The sequence below is a fragment of the Phascolarctos cinereus genome, unplaced genomic scaffold (genome assembly GCF_003287225.1).
Source record: "Phascolarctos cinereus isolate Bilbo 61053 unplaced genomic scaffold, phaCin_HiC Scaffold_3;HRSCAF=262, whole genome shotgun sequence".
Taxonomy (NCBI): domain Eukaryota; kingdom Metazoa; phylum Chordata; class Mammalia; order Diprotodontia; family Phascolarctidae; genus Phascolarctos; species Phascolarctos cinereus.
This window is the reverse complement of record NW_027555736.1, coordinates 184,297,202-184,319,678: the sequence shown is the minus strand read 5'-3', so window position 1 is coordinate 184,319,678 and position 22,477 is coordinate 184,297,202. Positions and strand designations below refer to the sequence as shown.

General features: G+C 39.0%; 2 protein-coding genes across 7 annotated transcripts in view; one reads left to right on the top strand and one right to left on the bottom strand.

The window, feature by feature from the left end:
• The first annotated feature begins 4,630 nt into the window (after positions 1–4,630).
• Positions 4,631–8,489, top strand: SRP14 (signal recognition particle 14). Its single transcript, XM_020979264.2, has 5 exons — positions 4,631–4,741; positions 4,941–5,013; positions 5,940–6,052; positions 7,389–7,421; positions 8,022–8,489. The coding sequence occupies exons 1-5, from the start codon at positions 4,718–4,720 to the stop codon at positions 8,109–8,111; spliced, it is 333 nt and encodes a 110-aa protein (XP_020834923.1). The 5' UTR covers positions 4,631–4,717; the 3' UTR covers positions 8,112–8,489.
• Positions 8,490–9,551: 1,062 nt separating this feature from the next.
• The window catches only part of EIF2AK4 (eukaryotic translation initiation factor 2 alpha kinase 4), a 109,099-nt gene continuing 96,173 nt past the window's right edge, over positions 9,552–22,477 (bottom strand). For 4 of the 6 annotated variants that reach the window (XM_078151337.1, XM_078151336.1, XM_078151338.1 and 1 more), the window contains 8 exons: positions 20,963–21,049; positions 19,637–19,749; positions 18,361–18,419; positions 17,477–17,574; positions 12,360–12,428; positions 11,745–11,789; positions 10,456–10,574; positions 9,552–9,799 (listed from right to left, as the gene is read on the bottom strand). In XM_078151337.1, coding sequence (XP_078007463.1) covers positions 9,742–9,799; positions 10,456–10,574; positions 11,745–11,789; positions 12,360–12,428; positions 17,477–17,574; positions 18,361–18,419; positions 19,637–19,749; positions 20,963–21,049 — 648 coding nt within the window. In that variant the 3' untranslated portion in view covers positions 9,552–9,741. Of the gene's footprint in view, positions 9,800–10,455; positions 10,575–11,744; positions 11,790–12,359; positions 12,429–16,408; positions 16,502–17,476; positions 17,575–18,360; positions 18,420–19,636; positions 19,750–20,962; positions 21,050–22,477 lie in introns of those variants that run through there. The other 2 variants (XR_013485404.1, XM_078151339.1) reach the window with 2 other exon arrangements.

Genomic DNA, 22,477 nt, shown 5'->3' with positions numbered 1-22,477 from the left:
ACAAATTATTGAAAAATCATTTATTAAGTGTTGGAGATAAAGATGAGAACAATTCCCATTCTCAAGGAGCTCCCATTACAACAGGGAGAGACAACAATTACAGGGTAGTCCAGCTGAAGGCCCAGGTCTCCCACTGCACCAGGGCCATCTCCAGTCGTCTTGATCTATATCTTGCCACTGGACCCAGATGGCTCTGGAGGAGAAAATGAGGCTGGTGACTTTGCACAGCCCTTCTCACTTGAATCCAATTCACTGGCAAGTCATGGCATCACCTCCCTGATGTCATGGTCCTCTTAGGGAATGAAGGACAAAAAACAACAAGATGGAAAGGTCCAGTGGTTCTTGGGGTGCATCCACCAGACAAATGGTAATACACTTTCTTTAGCATCATTTCCGCTGATCAAACCACATTCTGAACTATTTGATGGTGTCGAGAACTTTCTTTTCTAGGTCTTCAGTCATATCCAACTCTCCGTGACCCCATTCGGAGTTTTCTTGGCAAAGACACTAGAGTTGTTTACCATTTCCTTCTCCAGTTCCTTTTATAGATGAGGAACCTGAGGCAAATGGGGTTAAGTGACTTGCCCAGGATCACACAGCTGGTAAGTGTCTGAGGCCAGATTTGAACTCGCGAAGATGAGTCTTCCTGACACTAGGCCCTGTACTCTACCCACTTTGCTACCTAGCTGCCCCATATAAATGCTGGCTATTATTAATAATAATGTAGCTTGAAGTTACATTTTTTACTAGCCATATTACACTGTTGATTAATATTGAGGTTCTAGTCAACAAAAATATTTGTCTTTTTCAGATGAACTACTACCCAAGCAGGTCTCTCCCATCTTGAGCAGTTTTTTTTTAACATAAACCTGGGACTTGACTAGCATCAAGGTTGGATTTGATCTATCTTTCTAGTCTGACAAGATCTTTTGAGGTCCTGATTCTGTCATCCAGCAGATGACATTTCTTCCTCTGCTGTGTCATCTACAAATTGAATGTGTCTTCGTTCAAGTCATTGATAGAGGTCAGATACTTAGAATGTGCCATTACACTACGAACTCATTGGTCAAAGCTCTTGAGATACGGCTGTTCACCTTGCTGTGAATCAGTCACACTGCCTGTATTTCTTTGTCTTGTCCACAAATATATCTATATCAATGAGAAGCCTTGTCAGAGGCTTTCCTGGCATCTAGATGAATTAAGCACATAAATCTCCACTTCCCATCTTCGCTGCTCTTATGTGAACACTCCATTTGTCTCAGGCATAGCTACTCAAAGTTCCCTTTATACATTCAACTCTTTCCTGTTCTCTCCACTCAGACTAATAAGCGCTAAGAGCGTACAGAGAAAGAATCACTGGGGGACAGCTAGGTGACGCAGTGGATAGAGCACCAGCCCTGAAGTTAGGAGGATCTGAGTTTGACACTTACTAGCTGTGTGACCCTGGGCAAGTCACTTAACCCCAATTGCCTTAAAAAAAATAATTACTGAATCTCAGTATAGGGAGGTTCCTCAGGGGCCATCTGGTCCAAATTTTCTCCATTTTTTTTTTTACTAGTTTCTAGATTTCTCAATTCTCTATGTAATCTTTCTGGATCTATAGAAGGAAAAAAGTCAATTGTGCATAGCTGTGGTGGCTAATAATCTCCCTCTCCCCCAAGACAGGTATAACAGGATGAATGTGTTAAGTTGTTAAAATGAATTGCTAGCAATGATAGTGACTTCACCAATATGCTCTTTTCCCAGTCAGTGGCAAAGGCAGTGATGGTGATGAGAATATCTATGGCAGTATAGGATTTTATATTTATAGCAGCATGTTTTTTTTGTGGTAGAAAAAAATCAGAAACAGAACAGATGCCCATTGATTGGTCAATGGCTAAACAAATTGTGTCACATGTGATAGAACATGATAAATATAGAGAAACATGGAAAGATTTACATGATCTGATGAGAGTGAAGTAGACAGAGCCAAGAAAATCACACACATACAAAATGACTTTTGTTGTTCTTCAGTCATTTTCAGTGATGTCTGACTCTTTGTGACCCTATTTGGGATTTTCTTGGCAAAGATACTGGAGTGGTTCACCATTTTCTTCTCCAGCTCATTTTACAGATGAGGAAACTGAGGCAAATAGGGTTAAGTGACTTGCCCAGGGTCACACAGCTAGTAAGTGACTGAGGTAGATTTGAATTCAGGAAAATAGTCTTTCTGACTCCAGGTCTGGCACTGTATCTACTGTGCCACTTAGCTACCCCCTGTACAACGGAAAATATAAATGGAAGAAACAAAATTAAAAGTGAATGTTGCAAAATTACAAAGAACAAGCATGGCCCCAAAGACACTCCCACCCCACTTCTTTGCAGCTCTGGGAGGTTCATGAGTACATGCCCTTTGCAAATATTTTCATATTTTTAAAATTTTAACTGCTGATTTTTTCTTTTTCTCCCTTTAAAAATATTGTCATATGGGATAGCTCTCTGGGAGGGAATGGGTTTGGTGATGTAGGAGACAAAAAGTATCAATGCAAGTATATTAAAAATGGAAAAAAAGGGGCAGCTAGATGGTGCAGTGGATAGAGCATCAGCCCTGAAGTCAGGAGGACCTGAGTTCAAATCCAGCCTCAGATCAAACACTTTAAACTTACTAGCTATGACCCTGGACAAGTCATTTGACCCCAACTGCCAAAGAAAAAAAAGAAATGTAGACTCTTAATAATAGCTAGCATTTATGTAGCACTTTAAATTTACAAAGCATTTTTTACAAATATACCATATACTCACAATAATCCTGAGAGACAGATGCTATTATTATCCCCATTTTACAGATGAGGGAAATGAAGTGGATATTAAGTGACTTGCCGAGGGTCACACAGTTGGATTTGAATTTGAAGTTGGATTTGAACTCAGGTCTTCCCAACTCGAAGTGTAGCACTCTATCCACTTTGACACCTAGATGATGGACCTCGGCACAACTCATTAGCCCCCTCATTTTCCAAATGAAGATAATGAGGCCCAGGGGCTAAAGGCCTTGCCCAACCAAGGTTATACAAGCAATAAGTAGTGGAACAAGGATTCAAGCCTAGGTCTATTGATTCCAAATGTAGTACTCTTTCCATCACACCATTTTTTTGGATGGAGTTTTATGATTAGAAGAGAACTGATTTTGTTTATAGGCAGAAGGCAATGGGGCTACTAGAAAGAAATTTATGATATGGGAGAGATGAAAATTGATGGAGCAAAGGGCAAGGATGAACGTATTATGAATTCTTTGAGGGTAAGGGCTATGTTGTTTTTCATCTTTTATCTCCCATACTTAGCACAGTGTTTCACATATGGTAGGCATTTTCTAAGTGTTTCTTGAATTGAACTGTTCAATTATCCCTGTTAGGGGAACTAGCCAGAAGAGCAATGACTAGAACCCAGGTCAGTCAGACACACGTTAGTGGCACAAAATTTCCATAAAAGATCCTTGGGGATCAAAATCCTGGTCGAGAAGGATCCCTGAAGGATGATGGGATATATTTGGGGCCTGGACAGGTGAGATTTCTCCTCATCCATGTCCCTGGGGCAGCTTTCCCTTCTCTCTCCTTCCTTTCCCATCCAGTCATTCCTACCCTTCCTCCCCACTTCACTCCTCTTTTTCCTTCTCTCCTTCCTCTCTTCTCAATTTCCTCTTCCTGTCCTTCCCTTCCCTTTTTCCTTCTAACATGCTCCTTCTCTCCTCCATTCCTTTCTTCCTCTCTTTCCCTTCATCTTCCCTTTTCCTTCTTCACTTCTCCATCCTCCCTCTCTCCTTCCTAACTTCACTCCTTCCTCCTTGTTCTTCCTTCTCCATTTTCCCTTTCCTCTTTTCCTTTTTCTTCTTTCCTTCTTCCCTCTCACTCCTCTCCTCTCCTCTCCTTTTATTTCCTCTCCCTTTTTTCTCTTCCTTCTCCCCTTCCCCTCTCCTGCTTCTACTTCCAAACACCCTTTCCTCCTCTCTCCTATTTCCTTTAATGCACTTCTTCCTTCCCCCCTTTCTCCCCGTCTTCCTCCCTCCTTCGTCTCCCTTCTCCTTTCCCACTCTTCTTTTTTTCTCCTTCCTCCTCTGTCCTCTCATTGCTAACACCCTCACTGCTCTTCTTCCTTCCCCCTCCCTCTCCTTTCCTTCTTCTCCCCTTCTCTCTCTCCCTTCTTGGTCTGCTCCTCTCCTCTCTTTCCTAGCTCCGTTCTTCTACTGCCTCCCCCTCCTCTGTCTTTCCTTCTTGTCTCTGTCTCCCTCTTCCTTCTTTCCCTTCACTCCGTCCCAGCTCTCACACGTTTACTCCTCCCCCACCTTCCTTCCGTTCTCTTCCTCCATCCTTCCCCTCCTCTTTTCTCAGCTGCTTTCCTCTCCATCCCCTCATCCTCCCTCCTTCTTCCCTCTTTTTCTCTCTCCTTCCTTCTTGGCTCCATCTCAGCCTTCATCCCCCCGCTCTCTCACCCTCCCTCTCTAGACCTCTCCCTTCTGCTCCTCCTCTTCCCCCTCCTCCACGGGAGGGGGCGGGGACTCCGGAGGCTCGCACTTGGGGGCGTGGCTGGCCGGGGTAATGGGGGAGGGAAGGACGAGAACAATGGGCGGAGGCAGGGGAATCGTCCGGAAAGGCGGAAGTCCCGCCTCCCTGGAGCAGCGCATCCGGCTCCGGCTCCCAGGCTAGTGGTGACTGAGCGATCGCAGCCGGGAGGCGGAGGAGCTGCGATGGTGCTGCTGGAGAGCGAGCAGGTGGGGGGCCGGGGCCGGGGCCGGGGGGAAGCCGGGCGGGGATCGGGAGGTGGGGGTGGTGGGAGGTAAGCGCAAAGAGCAGAGCCTCGCCCGGGCTTTCGGCCTGGCCCGACCGGAACCGGGCCGAGCTCGCTGGCTCCCCGGCGGTGGCATGAGGGCCGCCTAACGGGAGCCCGGGCGGGGCGGGTTGTTTTTCCAGTTCCTGACGGAGCTGACCAGGCTCTTCCAGAAGTGCCGGTCGTCGGGGAGCGTGTTCATCACCCTAAAGAAATGTAAGGAGCGTCCGCCGCCCCGCGGGGGGTCGGGGAGCGGGGAAGTACGCACGCGAGAAACTGAGGCGCCGACGTCCAGATTAGCCCAGGCTAGCCCCACTAGAGGCCTGGCCAGCCTCTTCCCCTCTCTCGGCTTTATAAGCCCGAGGCTTTTAAATGCATAAAACAAAATACATGGGATTATGAAGACATCTAGTTATGTTTTTGTTTGTTTTTTTGCCAGGCAGTTGGGGTTAAGTGACTTGCCCAGGGTCGCACAGCTAGTACGTGTTGTGTGTCTGAGACCGGATTTGAACTCTAGGCCAGAGCTCTATCCACTGCGCCACCTAGCTGCCCCTCTAGTTATGTTTAAAGGGGGAACCGATGACCTGAGATGGACGCCTGGGCCTTGGGGCAGTCATCCGTGGGCCCCTCCACTCCAAGGCCTTCCAGCTCCAGATCCCCCGAGTGGAGGCGGCAGGGGAAGTGCTGGCCAGGGTCCATCCTCTGCAGTGGGAGCGGGCCCAGCGATGGCTCCAGAGCCGTGCTGGGGGCAGAATGAAGCGCTCAGCTGTTTTGATCGATTTCCCTTTTTGAGCTGGCCCAGCATTGGTTAGCTATTGCTGAGGTGCCTTGTTTTTCAGCCACCGAAGACCCTGTTCTCTCAGGGCTCTTGCTTACCTTTTTCTCCCTTTTCCTTTTTGTTTGCCTTCACAGGGTGCCTCTCACCTAGGGCAGAAATTTTTATGGCCTTTATTTGATTCTGTCATAGAGATTGAATCTCTTGTTGCCATCTCCACTTACTGGATATTGACTGAAGAATTAGGCTTCTGGCATAGTATAGGTACATTCCTGAATTGGGATGGTATTAACTGTATAACTTACTAAGATTCCATTTAGTCTTGAGATTTTTTTTTTTGACAAGAATTTTTTTTTCTTTAATGCAGATGATGGTCGGACTAAACCCATTCCACGGAAAGGGTCTGTGGAAGGCTTTGAGCCTTCAGACAATAAGTGTTTGTTAAGAGCTACTGATGGGAAAAAGAAGATCAGCACTGTGGTGAGCAGGGACTCTGGGGAGCTAGGTGCAAGGGGGGCATATTTATATCTTAAAATTGGAAATATTCAGGATAGGAACTGTCAGATCCATATTTCATACTTAGGATTATCTTCAAGAATTGTTCAACATTCAGTTACTCAGGGATGAGTTAGGTATGACAAATTATAATTTGGTTGGTTTCTATGCCACCTCATACTACCTAGAGTACCAGAAAAGTAAGTAGAGAGGAAGGTGAAATGAAATTTCCCCTTTGCTTTTCCAAAAGGTTTGTGGGGAAGTAGAGTATCAATAATTTTTCTTGTCCCTAGGAGCAGTTAATAGAAAGATGGTACAAATACTCTTTATGCCACTACTATGACTTGTCATCATCAGCTTCTCAGTGCCTAATTGATATTTCATTTGGCTGTGGCCTGTGCCCTTGTATTGCTTGTGATAAAGAATAGAATTGCTCTTAATGGTTTTTCTTTCTAATAAGGGTAGAGAGTGAGGTATTACAGGAGTCAGTGAATACAGAAGTACTATTTTATTTGCTGCACCAGAATCTCTGATTCACTTAGTTATTAGCTTACTATGTATAAAGCTCATTTATTAACTTTCTCCCTTTACTACCCTCAACACTGGCACATAAAAGGCTTGGGTTAATTTGATTCCTCTTTACCCAGTATAAAATACTGCCTTTTCATTGGCTCTTTTGAGAATGTTCCAAAAATCAAGTGAAAAGAGATGCCAAGTGCCCAGGAAGCTGGCTTTGCCCGTTGCTTGGTGGGGTAAAGTTGGGCTGTTGGAATTCTTCAGATTTCCTTACTCCACAGTACTTTACTCTGAGGTAAAAAGCTGCATTGCACTTGTGTCCCAGTGTTTTCCTTTTAAAGAAGAAACGGAAGGGACATGTGGGACTTTGCTTCTGAAGGCAAGTTGCGTGAGGAAAGGAGTTTGTTTTGTGTAGTACCTCCATACATTTATAGCCTAAGATACTTTGTTTCATATTCTACCATGAAGCTGTCCATTATAGAAGACTTTAGGCATCTGTCTCTAAGACCTTTTTCCCCTCAGTCTTTAATTAGAGTCAGAAAAGATCCTAACAATAAGACATTGGGAACCCACCTCCAAGGAGAATTGAAGGGTAAAGAGCTATTTGGTTTTCAAATATAGCAGGTGAGGAAAGCCTCCCCTTGCAGCATTTCCTTGTTTCCTTGACCTTAGCTAGGTACACTATTAAAACACAGCTCTGTGAAGTTGGGGACAGATGTTTACGTTTGGGGTATGCTGCCCCCATGAGGACTTTGATGGTTCTTGTATGGAGAGAAGAGGTAATTGATTTATTTATGTTTTTTAGGTGAGCTCTAAAGAAGTGAATAAATTCCAGATGGTAAGTTTCTGATGTTCACTGGGTCTTTCCAGCTTTTTTAGTAAGTAAAATTGAAGGTTAAGTCTAGGCATCTAACTCTACTAAAATAACAAACTGGAGTTAATACAGTCCTAGGAAGGGCAATTTTAATTTCCATTTTACAAACGAGGCTGTTTAATGTGAATAGTGGTATTGAATGCAGAACGTAGCTTTATCTCTTTTGCTTTTTTCCTGTCAGAGTCAGCTTGGATTTGACCTGTCATCCTACTAATACAGTTTTGTAAACAATGAAATGTAGGTAAAGTGCTTGGCATGTCTTTTAAAAGCACTATTTTAAACGTCAACAATTATTTGCTGGCTTTGCCATAGGAATTGCATAATAACAAAATAAGGTCAGTAATTGTCTTGCTTGGGGTGAGTAGGAGATGAAAAGTTGTCATAATATAAAAGCACAGGGACTGTCCTTTGCAGAACCAGAGGGAAGGTATATTCTGATACATTCTTTCTCTCCTAATGGTTCTCTTATCTCCTCTACTGGACGACTTCCTTGTCTGTAGACGCATGGTGGCCTAATCAGGTGTGCTCCCTTTTCTACTGAAAGCTATGCCTTGTGTTTTACAGGCCTATTCTAACTTGCTGAGAGCCAATATGGATGGGCTAAAGAAGAGAGACAAGAAGAGCAAGAACAAGAAGAGCAAAGCAACACAGTGAGGGATGCTTGGATTCCTGTTTTATTCCAGCTTTCAGCAGAACTCTGAAGATGCTCTGCTGGTGGTACTGGCTTCTCTTAGCGCTGAATGGCTTCATGTGTAGGGGAGGGGGGGTTGCTTTAGTGACAGATCTTCATTCAGTTAATTGCAGGCTTAATGTTTACAGGGGCAGCTGTGATTTTGAAAAAAAAAAAGGCCTGCCCAAGTTATGTATGTGTGTGTGTGTGTGTGTGTATATATATATATATATTATATATGGCATCCACCCAGCCTCACCCCCTCTACACTTTGTAGGATACCTGACCTATGATTTGTTGAAGTCACTTTAGAGAGCTTTGTGAACAGAGCAATGTATTATTAAATCTGTTGATATACCTTTCTTGATTGCCTTTACCTGTTGGGTTATTTTTTAATCACCTTTGGTTTTGCATGAGGAATGAGAAAGCTTTTAGCATGTCCTCAGGGCTGATGGTGACAGAAGCTGGCAGTTTTTTGAATAGAATGTGTAGTGTTAGGTTAGGGTTGTTTTTTGATACGTCTGAGGTGTTTATGAAGTTTTTAAGTCTTGTTAATGAACCATTTAAATTAATTTAACACAATTCACTGAAAAAGTGACTATATGGTAGTTCATTTTCCAAATCCAAGAAGCATAGCTTTTAAGGTACAACTAATCAATTTTAAATTTTTCCTTGATATTAGCATTCTTTGTTTGCACTGAATATACTCAGTTCAATAGAATCTTTGAAATCCAAACCTTCAGTTGTTATACTTCCCAGGTCCCCAGAAAGCAAGCTCAGAATGACAAGAAGTTCAGCTAGTTATATCTTTGGATGCTTCATTTCTCTTTTGTTAAGTATAAAAACCATATCCCAAACTGATGGCAGCTAGGTGGCCCAGTGGATAGAGTGCTGGGCCTGGAGTCAGGAAGACTTATCTGCATGAGTTCAAATCTGGCCTTAGACACTTACTTGGCTGTGTGACCTTAGGCAAGTCACTTAATCCTGTTTGCCTCAGGTTTCTCATCTGCAGAATGAGCTGGAGAAGGAAATGGAAAACTCCTCCAGTATCTTTGCCAAGAAAACCCCAAATGGGGTCATGAAGAGTTGGGCATGACTGAAACAACTGAACAACAACCCAAACTCAGCAAAGCATGTAGTAGAAAGAATACTGTACTTAACACACTCAGATACTTATACAAGTCGGTTAACTTCCAAGGTGCAATTTCTTCGTCTATAAAGTGGAGATAAAGATAGCACCTCTTTCACATGGTTGTATTCAGTCTGAGAATAAGTAAATTGATTAGATACTATAACCTACTACAACTGTAACTTAAAGGTTACTTCATACATCCAATCTCCAGGGATATAGAAAGAGCTATTGTGCTTTGATTTGTATGTAGATATCCTCTTTCCCCATCCCCTCTGCAAGCACAGCAGGCAGATTTATCAAAAACATTTATTAAAGTCAAAAAGTTTAGCAGACTTCTAATATATACACTGTAAAATGTTCAGTTTAAGATTTATCCAAAATTACAATGACTATACAGCATTCTATATTACAGCATAAGCTTCTGTCTGGTTTGAACACTACTATGTACAATTCACATGTCCTGTGCAATGAATTCTTCATACTTAAAACAAGATTCTGTAGTAGTCATCTCTGTAACTATATAGGAATAACATCGACACTCTGCAGGAGAAAGAAAGTCTTTAATTAGAGGTGGCATAGATAAAAACAATGGTTCAAGAGATGAAGAAGGAAAGCCTTTAGGTTCTATTTAGGAAAGTAAATTTATCTGTAAGAGTGTTTTTCCAACAAAAATATGGAAAGTTAGGTGCTAACTAAATTTTCTGGGCAAGTGAAATGTCATCATTTGTTTCACACATTTCATTTCTGCCTTTAAAGGTGATGGGGTGAGAAGGTAATATTTCTCTATTGGGACTTTAAAGCAAAGGTCAATTAGTCTCATTTTCTAGACATGAAGCAGCAGAGCTCATAGCTATTTCCTCCTAATTTAAACACTAGAATTCTATAAATGGGTCACCTGGGTGAATAAATTTATAATGGGGACAGTTGATCCTTGCCTTTTTATGCTTTGTCATTAATAAGGTCATGGCTGAAGATGAGACCTGATAGATGGCCTTAGGCAGGCTTCATTGGCTGCCAGGTGGCAGAACTCTTCAGTAGGCTTATTCCCCATCATCCTGACAGGATAATGAGGTGCTGCTACAGAGAGAGGGAAATGAAGCTTCAGGGAAGATAAACTAGCATGGGATGGTTTTAATAGCTTACCTGCTTGAATTCTGACATGTGTGAAACCTGTTGCTGCTAACCAGATAACTTACTTTTTTTCAATTTTGATGTTGTAAATTTCATCACAGACTAATTTGAGGTATCTCTGCTTTGGCAGGCGTGACAGTAGCTGCTTCACAGTTGTATTAAAGGCCTGTTCATCACCATCCCACTAGGGGAAAACAAAGATAAGACTTTTTAAACAGCAGGGCACACTTAGGTTTTTTGTTGTTTTTTTTTTAAACTGGAGAAGGATATGGCTCTTCCTAGGCATCACTAATGGGATTTACTAGTACTCTTCCAAAGACCAAAGTACCTACAGAGAAACCATACAGCGGTAAGTATTAAAATCTGTAAGGGGCTGCTCTGACTCTTAGAAGGATGACTCCATGTACTTTTAGAATAAAAATGCTGTACACCACTTCATTAACATCATAGGCCCTTTGGTGTCATCCAGTTCACTCCTACTTTGGGAATGTATACCAGCTATCACTGTACTACCGTGATGATCTTGGGAAAATTATTTTCTGCTCCTCTTTGACTATGTGTGACAGATGCCACTTTCATAATATATTAGTGGCAAATGAATGATCCATTTACCAGTATAGAACCAGTAAGATGGCACTAGAAGCAAGCACATGGATCCATTTTCAGTTTCCAGGATAAACACAGATAAATGACATCTCTGGTATCAAGTATTTTGGGCAGGTGAAACCTGTAATTTTGAAGTAGTCATTTATTCTATTATAATACATTAACTATAGCTGGGGCTATATGTGATTAAGGGGCTCTACTGGCTATTCAAGTATATGTTTGAAAGAAAATAGATGCATGTAAGATTCCAAAATTAAAACGGGGAAGGGAAGACATGTGACTGATCATAACTGTAACTAGGGATTCTAGCACCTGGAGCAAACTCACTTCAGGGTGGGGAGATGGCAAGGGGAGAGAGAAGAGTCCTCAAGGCCACCACTGGGAAGGATGCCATGCACCACTGTTCCCAGGAGTCTCATACTAGTTATGGTTGTTAATATTCTAAAACAAAAGACATTCTCATTAATCTTCAATTGGTAGTGGCTCTTGGCACTCTGCTCCTTCCTATTAGGAGGAGAAAAATGTTTGAAATTATTCTATTAATACATAATTTAGGAACAAATCTTTTCTGTAAAGGGAAGGTTTGCCAGTAATCTCTACAAATTCCCAGGTTTAGAAAATTAACATCACTAAGGAAAACTAATTTCAATTTGGTCCATTAATTGCAAAAACTACTCAACCTTTTGTAATTTAAAGTTTGGCTCTTTCTAAGCCAGTACTTAGTTATGGCAGACTCTGTGTAGCTTACCTCTAGTGACAAAAACTGCAAAATTGTTTCTTTTGGCAGGTCTACCTGTGAAAAGGGAAATAAATAATAAAGTTTGCATAAGGGGATTTGATGGAACAATTTTGATCAGCTTAATTGATATTTGTATTATACACTATCACCAAAGACAACTTGGAAATCATTGTTCAAGTCTGTGGGATGCTGTTATGTTTGGAAATGAAATGTCAACTGTATGAGGATGAGACTTCAGCTCTGGGTCCCCACACTAATAAATCATAACTCCCTCCTCACCACCTCCCTGCCCAAAAGGGGGACTGATTCTAATACATGTACATATGTAGACTTTAGATTTAAAGGCCTACCTAGAAAACTGCAGAAACAAAATGGAGATTTTCAGAGGATATTATTATAATTCCCCCTCCCCCCCATTTTTGGGTTGGGTTGGGGAGGAGAGGAAAAAACCTTTTTCTTTTGATATTTCCCCCCAAGCCTTCACATTTTCTGTATCGTTTCATGCTCTAATTTTGTATAAGGTTGACAGTGAAAATCATGTAAGAATACAAACTATTTATATTGAGCTAAAAGCTAAGCTCTGAGAATTTTGCTCTTACAACAATATCAAAGGAAAGGACTTACAGCCAGAATTTCAATTTCACTGCTCTTATGGTGGAGGTTGGCAAGGGCAGTCTGGAGTCTTGTTTGCACCTATAACAAGAGATTACTGAATTCAGAACATGTAGAAGCAAGACATCTTCCTGTTGTTTGTCTGCAAACCAAACATTAGGGTAGGGGTTCTTAAACCTGGGGTCTATTAATTTTTTTTTTTGACATTTAATTTTTACTTTTTTTTCCTCAATTACATGTAAACAAAAAAATTTTAAGTTTTTTTTAAAAATTCCAAATTCTTTCCCTCCCTTCCTCTCTCCCTAAAAAGGCAAGCAATTTGATAAGAGAGTATACCTGTGTAGCCATTACTCATGTGACAAAAGAAAATGCAGACCAAAAAATCCAGAATAATTGTTTAAAAAGTATGCTTCAATCTGCATTCAGACTCTATCAGTTCCTTTTCTGGAGGTGGCTAGCATTTTTCACCATAAGTCCTTTGGGATTGTTTTGTATCTTTGTACTGCTGAAAATAGTTGGGCACATAATTGTGCAAACAGCTCCTAATAATTGCTTTAATTTCGTCTTCATTAAGGGTGAATTCACCCTTTTCATTTTGATACTGGTAATTTGGTTTTCTTTTTTAATCAAATTAATCAATGGTTTTAATGATTTTTTCCCTTAAAACCAGCTTAGTTTTATTTATTAATTTAGTGGTTTTCTTTAAAATTATTACTGTCTCTCTTGGTTTCAGGATTTCCAATTTGGTAGTTAATTGGGGATTTTTAATCTGTTCTTTTTCTAGTTGTTTTTTTTTTTAAGCTGCATGCCCAATTCACTGATCTGCTCTTCCTCTATTTTATTGATGTAAGCATTTAGAGATACAAATTTTCCCCTAAGTACTGTTTTGGCTGCATCCCATTAATTCCGGCATGTTGTCTCTTTGTTTATATTCTCTTTAATGAAATTACTTACTGTTTCTATGATTTGCTCTTTGACCCAGCTCAGATCTTTTCATCAGGAATGCTTGAAAATCTTCTATTAATATCCATTTTTTCCCTTGAAGAATTGTACTCAGTTTTGCTGGATAGGTTATTCCTGGTTGTAATCCTAGCTCCTTTGCCTTCCAAAATATCATATTTCAAATCTTCCAATCCTTTAATGTGGAAGCTGCTAAATCTTGTGTGATCCTGATTGTGGCTTCACAATATTTGAATTGTTTCTTTCTGGTTGCTTGCCATATTTCTCTTTGACCTGGGAACTCTGGATTTTGGCTATAATTATTTTGGGAGTTTTCATTTTGGGATCTCTTTCAGGAGGTAATTGGCAGATTCTTTCAATTTCTATTTTACCCCCTGGTTCTAGGATATCAGGGCAGTTTTCTTTGATAATTTCTTAAAACGTGATGTCTAGTGAACTGAAATGCAGAGTGAAGTCAGAGGAACATGGTACAGCAATATTATATGATGATCAACTGTGAATGACTTAGCTATTCTTAGCAATACGATGATCCATGACAATTTCAAAGGACTCATGATGAAAAATGCTACCCATATCCAGAAAAAGAGTTGATGGAGTCCAAAAGTGGATCGAAGTATGTATACTATCTTGAACTATGGGTTTTTTTTCCCCATTCCCTTTTGGTCTTCTTGTTTTTTTCACAACATGACTAATATGGGAATATGTTCTATCTGATTGCACATATTTAACTTATATCAAATTGCATTCTGTCTTGGGGGGGGAGGTGAGAGGGAGTGAGAACATTGAGAACTCAAAAATTTTTTTTCCAATTTTTTAACATTTTTATTTAAAGTTTTGAGTTCCAAATTCTATCCCTTCCCTCTCTTCCCTCCCTCTCCCCTGAGAGTGTAAGCAATCAGATATAGGTTACACATGTGCAATTATGTAAAACATTTCCATATTAGCTATTTTGTACAAGACAACTTGAATAAAAGAAAAAAAATGGGAAACAGCATGCTTCAGTCTGTATTCAATCAGTATCAGTTCTTTCTTGGGAGGTGGATAGCATGCTTCATCATTAGTCCTTTGGGATTGTCTTGGACCATTGTATTGATGAGAATAGCTAAGTCATTCACAGTTCTTTGTTCTCTTGATTCTGTTCACTTTGCTATGCATCAGTTCATTTAAATCTTTCCAGGTTTTTATGAAATCATCTAGCTTGTCATTTTTAGCACAATAATATTCCATTATAACCTTATACCACAACTTGTTTAGCCATTCCCCAATTGATGGGCATCCCTTTGATTTCCAATTCTTATCTACCATATAAAGAGCTGCCATAAATATTTCTGTACAATTAGGTCCTTTCCCCCTTTTTTTGGATGTCTTTGGGATATAGACCTACCAGTAGTATTTGCTGGATCAAAGGGTATGCACAGTTTTATAGCCCTTTGGGCTATAATTGCTCTTCAGAATGGTTGGATTAGTTCACAACTCCACTGACAGTATACTAGTGTCCCAGTTTTTCCACATTCCCCCCCCCATCTGACATTTTCCTTTTTCTGTCATTTTAGGTGATAGGTATGAGGTGGTACCTCAGAGTTGTTTTAATTTGCATTTCTCTGATGAATAGTGATTTAGAGCATTTTTTAATATGACTATAGATAGCTTTGATTTCTTTGTCTGAAAACTGCCTGTTCATATCATCTGACCATTTATCAATTGGGGGGGAATGACTTGTATTTTTATAAATTTGACTCAATTCTCTATATATTTGAGAAATGGGGCCTTTATCAGAGATACTTGTTGCAAAATTCCATCCCCCACCCCCCACCCCCAGTTTTCTGCTTTCCTTATAATTTTGGTTGTATTGGTTTTGTTTGTGCAAAAACTTTAATTTTATATAATCAAAATGATCTATTTTACATTTTCTAATGCTATTCATATCTTCTTTGGTCCTAAATTCTTCCCCTATTCATAAATCTGAGAGAGAAACTATTCCATGCTCTCTTAATTGCTTATGATATCATGCTTTATGTGTAAATCATGTACCCATTTTGACCTTATCTTGGTGTATGGTGTGAGATGTTGGTCTATACCTAGGAACTCAAAATATTTTAAAAAATGAATGTCAAAGATTGTCTTTATATTGGGAAAAATAAAATACTCTCTTAAAAAAAAAAATGTATGAGGTCTTTTTGTGATCATAGCTCAAACACATTTCTTCTATTTCTTCATTCTTTTGATTTTGTTTTATTGTTTCTCATGTCTCCATGAAGTCACTAAGCTTCCACTTTCCCAATTTTAATTTTTAAGGAATTATTTTCTTCAGGGAGCTTTTGTACCTTTTTCCATTTGGCTATTTATTTTATTTTTGGTGAGGCAATGGGGTTAAGTGACTTGCCTGGGTCATGCTGCTAGTAAGTGTCAAGTGTCTGAGGCTGGATTTGAACTCAGGTCCTCCTGACTCTAAGGCCAGAGCTCTATCCACTGCACCATCTAGCTGCCCAATTTTGTTTTTTAAGGTATCTTCAGTATTTTTCTGTGACTATTTTACCAACTGTTGACTCTCTTTTCATAATTTTCTTGCATCACTCTCATTTCTTTTCCTATGCCTCTCTTATTTGATTTTTAAAATCCTTTTTGAGCCCATCCAGGAATTCTTTTTGGGTCTGTGACTTATATTTTTCTTTGAGACTTTGCATTTAGCTGCTTTGACATGGTTGTCTTCTTCTGGGTTTGCGTCCTGATTTTCCCTGTCACCACAGTAACTTGTTATGGTTAGGTTCATTTTTGTTGTTTGCCCATTATTCCAGCCAATTTTTTGACTTTTGGGCTGTCCTAGGGTGGAGGGGGTACTGCCCCAAGCTTCAGGTCTTTCTTGTTGCTCCACAGTCTGTATATTTTGGTGCTTCCAAGGTGGTATGATCTAAGGAGAGGTGTGATCACTGCTCTTCTCACCTGTGCTCTGATCTTTACCCAGGATCTTGTTCCCCTATAGCCACCTATGCTAGCACTCCTCCTGGCCCTGTGACCAGGTCCCCCACTCTCCTGCAGCCACAATTGCTAGTGCTCCCCTCTGTCTTGGAATTGAGATCAGGGTCACAAGGTCTCTCAGTCACCTGTTTAGCAACCTTCTTTTCTTGCTACTTAGTTCTTAAATCCAACCAGGATCAATGGTGATGGCAGCTCATGACACCCAGATCAGTGGTTAACTGAGGAGATAGAACATGAATACTGGGTTCCAGCAGAATTGTGCTCTAAATGATTTTAGTACTAAGCCAACTGTAATAATAGGAAGAATGCAACAGCAGTCAACAAGGTAGTATTAGAGATGGATGTAGCAGAGAACACCTGATAAACTGGTTAGTATTTAATAATCTAAGCAAATAGTTAGAAATGCTTACAGAAATTGCCATATCTGAACTCTGTCAATTCATATGGCAGAATATAATAGTGGAAAAACCATTGTACTTGGGAGTCAGGAGAGGGCTGGATTCATATTCCAGCTCTAAACTCAATAGCTATGACAAATCATTAGAACTTTGGTTTCCTTATCTGTAAAATGGAGACCTACTTCACAGGGTTGTGAGGAAAGAATTTTGTAAACCTCTTAAGTGCTATATAAATCTGGGCTATTCAAATTTAATTCCGCTATGCCCTTCTGTCCCCAATTAATCTAATGTCCATACTCATTCCTGCTTCTTGCAAATGCCTTTGATCTGAAATGCTTTCCTTACCTAGTCAAATCTTCCAAGCCCCATTTTAAAGTCCACCTTTTGTTGAGCAAGGGCAGAACATTTGTGTTTAGATCCTTTAAATAGGAGCCAAGAATGCATAAGGAGTTGCTGCCTTTGCCTGCTTATTTACTGTACACAGGTCACTAACACAGTGATCTGAATATTCACCAAGCTCTTTCCCTATAACAATCTTGTCTGGTAAGTATTGCAAATATTATTATCCCTATTTATAGATGAGGACGCTGAAGAGCAGAGAGGTTAAGTGATTTACCTATGGTTACACAGGTAAGTTTTTCCTTCATTTGCCAAGTTTCAGAAGCATCCTAAGCTTTGGAGGTAGGAAAAAAAAAGGTGTTATGTTTCTAGCAAAGTTTCTACATTTATTTCCTCTCATTACTTACATTCTCCCAAAGATAAAGATTGGAAAGCTAAAGAAGCCTCAGTACATACCTGAGTTTCATACCGCCGCCTGGTGCTGGCCGATAGCTTCTCTGGGGCTATAACACTCACATTAGGAACAACTGTGGCTCCATGTATTTCAAATAAACCTAAACCAAAGAGAATTTCAAAACAGCTTTATTCACTTCCACAAAATGCACCATATTGAAGGCAAGAAGGTGAAATACAAATAAATCAAAAGCTGACCAAAGACTATATTTGTTCATAGTTACAAACTTAAAGACAGTGTCAAAATGAAATCTTCTATAACCTAATAACCTCTCAGATTTCAACTAGGCATAAGATTGTCACTGATCCTGGTACAGAGTCAGTGCTGACAAAATTTGACCTAACTGGTATATAGTCCTGTAGAAGCTTAGAAACCCAAATAGCTTCTCTTTGACCTAAATGGGGATAATTGGTATTTAACTCAAATACTGTCTTTTGATTTTACAGAAAACTACGTTTATATATTACCATCATTCAAGAAATTATAGATTTAATTCTCATTCATCTGTGAGGTGGGGAGGATTTAGGAGAGAATCATCTAAGTTTTCTGTGGGTTAAACTGAGGCCCAGAGAGTTTAAACTCTGCCTAAAATATTGCTAGAATAGTTAGGGTTAGCACCCAGGTATATGACATCCAGTCTAATGGTTTGTATACTAAAGAATACTCTTTCTAGGTTAGAGGTTTCAAAGAACAGTAAAACTAGCCAAGTAAATTCCATTTTATGGAACAATCTTTTGGAGAAGTTAACACTACCATAATTTTTTTTTTGGGGGGGATTATTAGGAGTTAGCCAAAATCATATATAAAGCACTGCAAAGCAAACATACAGTATCTATCAAGTCAGACACTACAATTATTTTGTTCAGTCTGTAATTAGTAGTAATACCTGAAGCATTAGAAAATGACCCCTTCAGATTTTGCCCTGCAAGATTATCGGAAGCTTCTCTAAAAACAAGCAAACAACAACAATTAGAAAAGTAGTCAAGAAGGCAAAAGCAACCTATATCAATGTAAGTTACAGTCAATTTTTCTACTACAGAAACGCTTTTCCCTTGACCATTAAGGTATAAACTTGCATGAATTTTTGGTCAAGAGTAAGTAAAAAAAAAATGACAGGATGTCATTTCAAGTGAACAAATACTTAAGAGAAAATACTCCAATTTGTTTAGCTGGATTTAAAAATCCTGACTTGGCATAAGATGCTAATTTCAATTAACTATAATAGAAATTCTTTCTGCTCCTTTCACAATAATAGGAAATACTAGTCACAGCATTCCCCATCCCGTACCTTGGAGGATACCTACAGGAGAAGAGTTTGGTAAATAAAGTCAGTCTTCTCAAAGGTTGTGAATGGATGTTCTTCCAAAAGCAAATGAATTAAGTTTATAGCCTTTGAAATGCACAATAGCTTTATATCTTAGGAATAAAGGGAAGTATTCGTCTTCTATTGATTAATAAAGCAAGCCATTTATATTACAGCTTATAAACCCTCTGCTACAACTAAATCTTATCTAGCATCATGTTTTAATAGTCTGTTACCAACCTTGTTAAGTAGTTGACTATTTTCCTGTTTATTCCCAGTCCCTTGGTTTTTAGTTGTCTGTTACCAAGTTACTTTAGTAACACGACACTGTCATTGCAAAAATCTAGTGCCAAATGCAAGATGGAAACAATTTCTTTGAGGAAGAACCAGATTTAAAAAAGGAAGGAATAAATGGGAGAAGCTACTATGGTAGAAATGGGCAGAATGGGGTGGAAAAAATTTAAAATCTCATGCATATTAAAATAATTTTAGAGGTTTTCCCATTAGATTTCTTTTAAATAATTTAATAAAATAGTTCACAAACAGATCAGATAGCAGAACAATATTGACAGGCAAACTCCTGGTCTTAAGGATACCCTTAAGAATGACAAAGTAAACTTTGGGGTGCTAATGTTATGTGACTTAAAGACCAAGAGGAAGGCATGTCCCGAAGTATTAGAAATTGTCTCATCAAATTACTTTCATAACTTTCCAAAGGGAATAGAATATATCCGTCAAAATCTATTTTGATTAAGCATCACTCTGAAAGAAGGTTCACCAGTGACCTAATTTAAAAATGAATCTGGGTGTTACACTTAAGGAAGCATTTGCATTTACTGGCTTCTGTTTATTATATTACCTGATATTCTTTTCATCACAGACTTTGGTCCTCAGTTTCTGTGCCATGTGATCCACAAGGTCAGATTCCAGCACTCGTTTCTCTGTCTGCCTTTCCTTCTCAAAGGATTTGACCTTACAAGAAGAAATAGAACAACTAGATAAGTTGCAGATTTCTGAAGCCGAAAAGTAGAATCAATATGAATTGTAGAAATACTAAGTAACAGCCAACACTAGAATGGTGAATCAGATGATTTTTCCAGGTCACTCCCCGCTAGAAGATAAAGTTCCTTCCATATGAGTACTCAATAAATCTGTATTATAAGTAAATAAGTCTGTATGATATGTAGATGTAGCTACACTGTAACTCTGTGTGGACATACTTAAGCATCTGTAACGTGTGTATGCTCTAGTTTTCAAGTTTCTGTGATACAGGAAATTATCCATATTATAGTTCCAGGATTTGCTTTAACAGCTTGTTTGTGCTTCCAGAAGACTCAGACTAGAGAAAGCAGAGGAAATAAGGTGTGTTAGCCTTTGTACTGGCTAGCTCCCTTGCCTGGATTGTCCTTCCTCCTTACCTCTGCCTCTTAAAATCCCTTATTTTCTTCAAAACATTACTCAAGTTCCACTTTATACATGAAGCTTTTCCTGATCTCTCCCAGCTGCAAATTGCTTCTGCCCTCCCACAATTTGCCTTGTATACACTTATTTATATGTGTGTCTCCCTGATAGAATTTAAGCTCCTCGAGGGCAAGGACTGTTTAATTTTGGTCTTTATATCCCATGGCCTAGCAGAGTGCCTGGCATATAGTGAGGACTTAATAAATAGTTGTTAATTGATCAGAACTAATGTTGTATATTATATTCCAAAGTCCTGTTGTATCAGATTAAAAATGCTAACTATTCCAAATAGATACTGAATTAATGTTTATTTTTTAGTCCTTTAAAAATAGTCAGAAATAAAGCAATAGGCGATGAAACACAATAGATGTTAAGGCATTTTTAGGAAATCCAATTTTCCAAAAATGTCAAATAAAAAATGTTGGAGTAGCCAACCAGGTCAGTGGCACTTACTAGATCTTTTTTTGGAAAAGAATGAAAGGATAAAAGGAATGACCAAAAAAGTGATCATTACAGGTAAAATTATCTGAAAGGATTCAGATCTAGATCAATTCTTTTTTGATGCATTTTCTCTGGCAAGTACACTATTTCAAGGGGACAGGTAGAGTGTAATGGATTCCAAACTGTATCAAGTAAAGTACCTGTCCTGCCAGAAAGTGTTCAACCATCGGGCATAGGTTAAAAAATCTGATCACAACTCCACATCATTTCCTAGAATCTTTACCTTTACATGGTTTCCCTCCTTGTCAGAAACAAGAGCCACGTAAGTGATTTCATGATGTCTGCAGTACTCCTGCAATTCCTCTTGAGACTGAAACAATAAATAGGAAAGGGGAATATAAAACAAACACCTGAAGTCTTTGAGCAATTAAGCAGGAAACAATGGACATGCTAATTTCTTTTATTCTGAAATGAATGACTAAACTTGTTGCCCCTCAGAGTGTAAAATATTCACCAAGGAGAGGATCACTGATTAGGAAGGCAACTCTTTCACTTTCTTTATTTTCTTAAAAATTAAAAAACTATAAATCTTTATTACTAATAGCTTGTTTTTAAAAAAGTTATATTAAATTTAACATGGAAGCACCAACACTGCCCTACTTGTCTGGGAGCCCTTTTGAACTTCTGCCTTCCTCTTATATTTAAAATGTTTCATTGACGCTTTTTTCCTTTTCTTTTGCATTACTATCACGTTATAACCTTCACTTTCCTTCAACTCCTCTCTTCCCAAAATAAAACCCCTGCCTTGTAACAAGTAAGTATAGCCAGGCAAAACAAATTCACACATGGGTCATTTTTGAAAATATCTGCTTCATTCTGTATGTATGGTGGTCCTTTCAGCTAAGAAGTTGGAAGAATGCTTCAGAAGCGGTCTTGTGAACTTAAGACCAGTTGCTACACTGGTCAATTATTAAGAACTTTAAAGTTGGTTTCCTTTATATTACTGTAGTCATTTTATAAAAACAGTTCTCCAACTTCACTCTATATCAGTCTCTGAATCCATCCCTTTCATTTTATTATATTCAAATAACACAATTTGTGGTTCATTCTCTAATTGATGGGCAACCACATTGTTTCCACTTCTTTCCTACAATAAAAGGTGCAGCTATAAATATTTTTGTATATAAGGGTACTTTTCCTGTTTTAACCTTTTGGGAGTATATACCAAGTAGTAGTATTGCTGGGTCTAAGGGTATCCTGTGTTTTTAGACACTGGGTAGTTTTTATTTTTACTGATGTTTTAAGTGGATGTAAACAGGAACTATCATTAGGATTCATGGTGAGGTTTCCATAACCTGCCAACGTTAATATAAGTTACCGAAATCACATTTTTTCCACATCAAGTGAAAAAGCACGTGAGAAAAGTAAAGGCAAATGAGAGGTGACAATAATATAAAAATAAAAACAGTACCAAAAGCTAAAGAATTGGTGAGAAAGCTGGAAAACATTTGTGACCCTTCCCCACCCCTCATAGGTTTAAACTAGCATCTTACACCACATACTATAATACATTCCAAATGGATATTCAAGTTAAATAAAAAAAGATACATCTAAAAAAACAGAGGAAAATTGGTAGAGTTATCACTCACAATGGGGAGAATTTTTAACCAAACAAGAATAGAAGAAATCCTAAAAAAACTACAATATAATTTCAATTACATGAAATTGGAAAGCATGAACAACTTGACTGGGAAAAAAAAATCAAACTTCTGCATCAAATATCTTTGATAAGGGTCTG

Coding starts and splice junctions, on each gene's coding strand:
- SRP14 (XM_020979264.2), top strand. CDS start 4,718: ATGGTGCTGCTGGAGAGCGAGCAG. Junction 4,742..4,940: donor TGCTGCTGGAGAGCGAGCAG/GTGGGGGGCCGG, acceptor TTGTTTTTCCAG/TTCCTGACGGAGCTGACCAG. Junction 5,014..5,939: donor GTTCATCACCCTAAAGAAAT/GTAAGGAGCGTC, acceptor TCTTTAATGCAG/ATGATGGTCGGACTAAACCC.